The sequence below is a fragment of the Egretta garzetta genome, unplaced genomic scaffold (genome assembly GCF_000687185.1).
Source record: "Egretta garzetta isolate BGI_Z169 unplaced genomic scaffold, ASM68718v1 scaffold1461, whole genome shotgun sequence".
NCBI classification, from domain to species: Eukaryota; Metazoa; Chordata; class Aves; order Pelecaniformes; family Ardeidae; genus Egretta; species Egretta garzetta.
This window is the reverse complement of record NW_009258521.1, coordinates 9,858-11,547: the sequence shown is the minus strand read 5'-3', so window position 1 is coordinate 11,547 and position 1,690 is coordinate 9,858. Positions and strand designations below refer to the sequence as shown.

Here is a 1,690-nt window from a genome sequence, read left to right as displayed (position 1 = left end):
CCCCCCTGGGCACTGCCCCCCCCTTGTCACTGTCCCCAAGGCACTGCCACCCTCCCAGGGCACTGCCACACCCTTGTCACCCTCCCAGGGTGCTGCCACCCCCTTGTCACTGTCCCCAAGGCACTGCCACCCTCCCAGGGCACTGCCACACCCTTGTCACCCTCCCAGGGCACTGCCACCTCCTTGTCACTGTCCCCAAGGCACTGCCACCCTCCCAGGGCACTGCCACCCCCTTGTCACTGTCCCCAGGACACTGCCACCCTCCCTGGGCACTGCCACCTCCTTGTCACTGTCACCTGGGCATTATACCCCCCTTGTCACTGTCCCCATGGCACCGCCACCCTTCCCGGTGCCCCCCTCTCCCTCCGATGTCCCCAACCATGCCCGTCCTCGTGCCCAGGCTACTTTGGTGACAGCTGCGTCAGCGCTTGTGCCCTCAACCCCTGCCAGTCCCCGGCCACCTGCACCCGCAAGCCGGGCTCGGCGCACGGTTACACGTGCGAGTGTCCCCAAGGTCACTTCGGTCCCTACTGCGAGCACAAGTGAGTGGCAGGGAGGGACGGGCACACGCAAGTGCGACAGGCGCCTGTACGGGTACCCGTTGCACTCATGCGTGCCCATCCCTCCTTGTTGGGCTGGGTGTGCAAGGGCAGGGTGGGCACAGGGAGGGCAGGTTGGGCGTGCGAGGGCCATGGTGGGCATATGGAGGGCAGGGTGGGTGTGCAAGGGGCAGAGTGGGCACGCAAGGGGCATGGTGGGCACATGGAGGGCCCCATGAGCATGCAAGAGGCAGGATGGGTGTGCAAGGGCCACCATTGGCACATGGAGGACCCATGAGTGTGTAAGGGCCATGATGGGCATGTGAGGGGCAGTGTGGGTGTGCAAGGGGCAGGGTGGGCATATGGAGGGCATGGTGGGCGTGCAAGGGGCACAGTGGGTGTGCAAGAGGCATGGTGGGCACGTGGAGGTCCCCATGAGTGTGTAAGGGCCATGGTGGGTGTGCAAGGGCCATGTTGGGCATATGGAGGGCATGGTGAGTGTGCAAGGGGCAGGATGGGCGTGCAAGGATCAGAGTGGGTACATGGAGGACAAACTGAGCGTGCAAGGGGCACAGTGGGCGTGCAAGAGGCATGGTGGACATGCAAGAGGCATGGTGGGCACGTGGAGGTCCCCATGAGTGTGTAAGGGCCATGGTGGGTGTGCAAGGGCCATGTTGGGCATATGGAGGGCATGGTGAGTGTGCAAGGGGCAGGATGGGCGTGCAAGGATCAGAGTGGGTACATGGAGGACAAACTGAGCGTGCAAGGGGCACAGTGGGCGTGCAAGAGGCATGGTGGACATGTGGAGGTCCCCATGAGTGTGTAAGGGCCACGGTGGGCACATGGAGGGCACAGTGGGTGTGCAAGGGCCAGGGTGGGCACATGGAGGGCAGGTGAGTGTGCAAGGGGCACAGTGGGCGTTCAAGGGGCATGGTGGGCATATGGAGGGCATGGTGGGCGTGCAAGGGGCAGGGTGGGCGTGCAAGGGAACAGTGTGCAAGGGGCACAGTGGGTGTGCAAGGGCCATGGTGGGCACATGGAGGGCCCCATGGGCGTGCAAGGGGCCCCATGGGCGTGCAAGGGTCGGGGTGGGCGTGCGAGGCCGCGGTGCCGGTGCCGCCATCCCACGCCACCCGGTGCCGCCGGCACAG

General features: G+C 65.4%; 1 protein-coding gene across 1 annotated transcript in view; it reads left to right on the top strand.

Moving 5' to 3' along the window:
* The window catches only part of LOC104132692 (cadherin EGF LAG seven-pass G-type receptor 2-like), a gene marked incomplete at its 3' end in the record, with an annotated part of 21,538 nt that overhangs the window by 14,379 nt on the left and 5,469 nt on the right, over positions 1-1,690 (top strand). Inside the window, 1 exon segment of the mRNA XM_035901690.1 lies at positions 219-542. Within this exon segment, the coding sequence (XP_035757583.1) occupies positions 219-542 (324 nt within the window).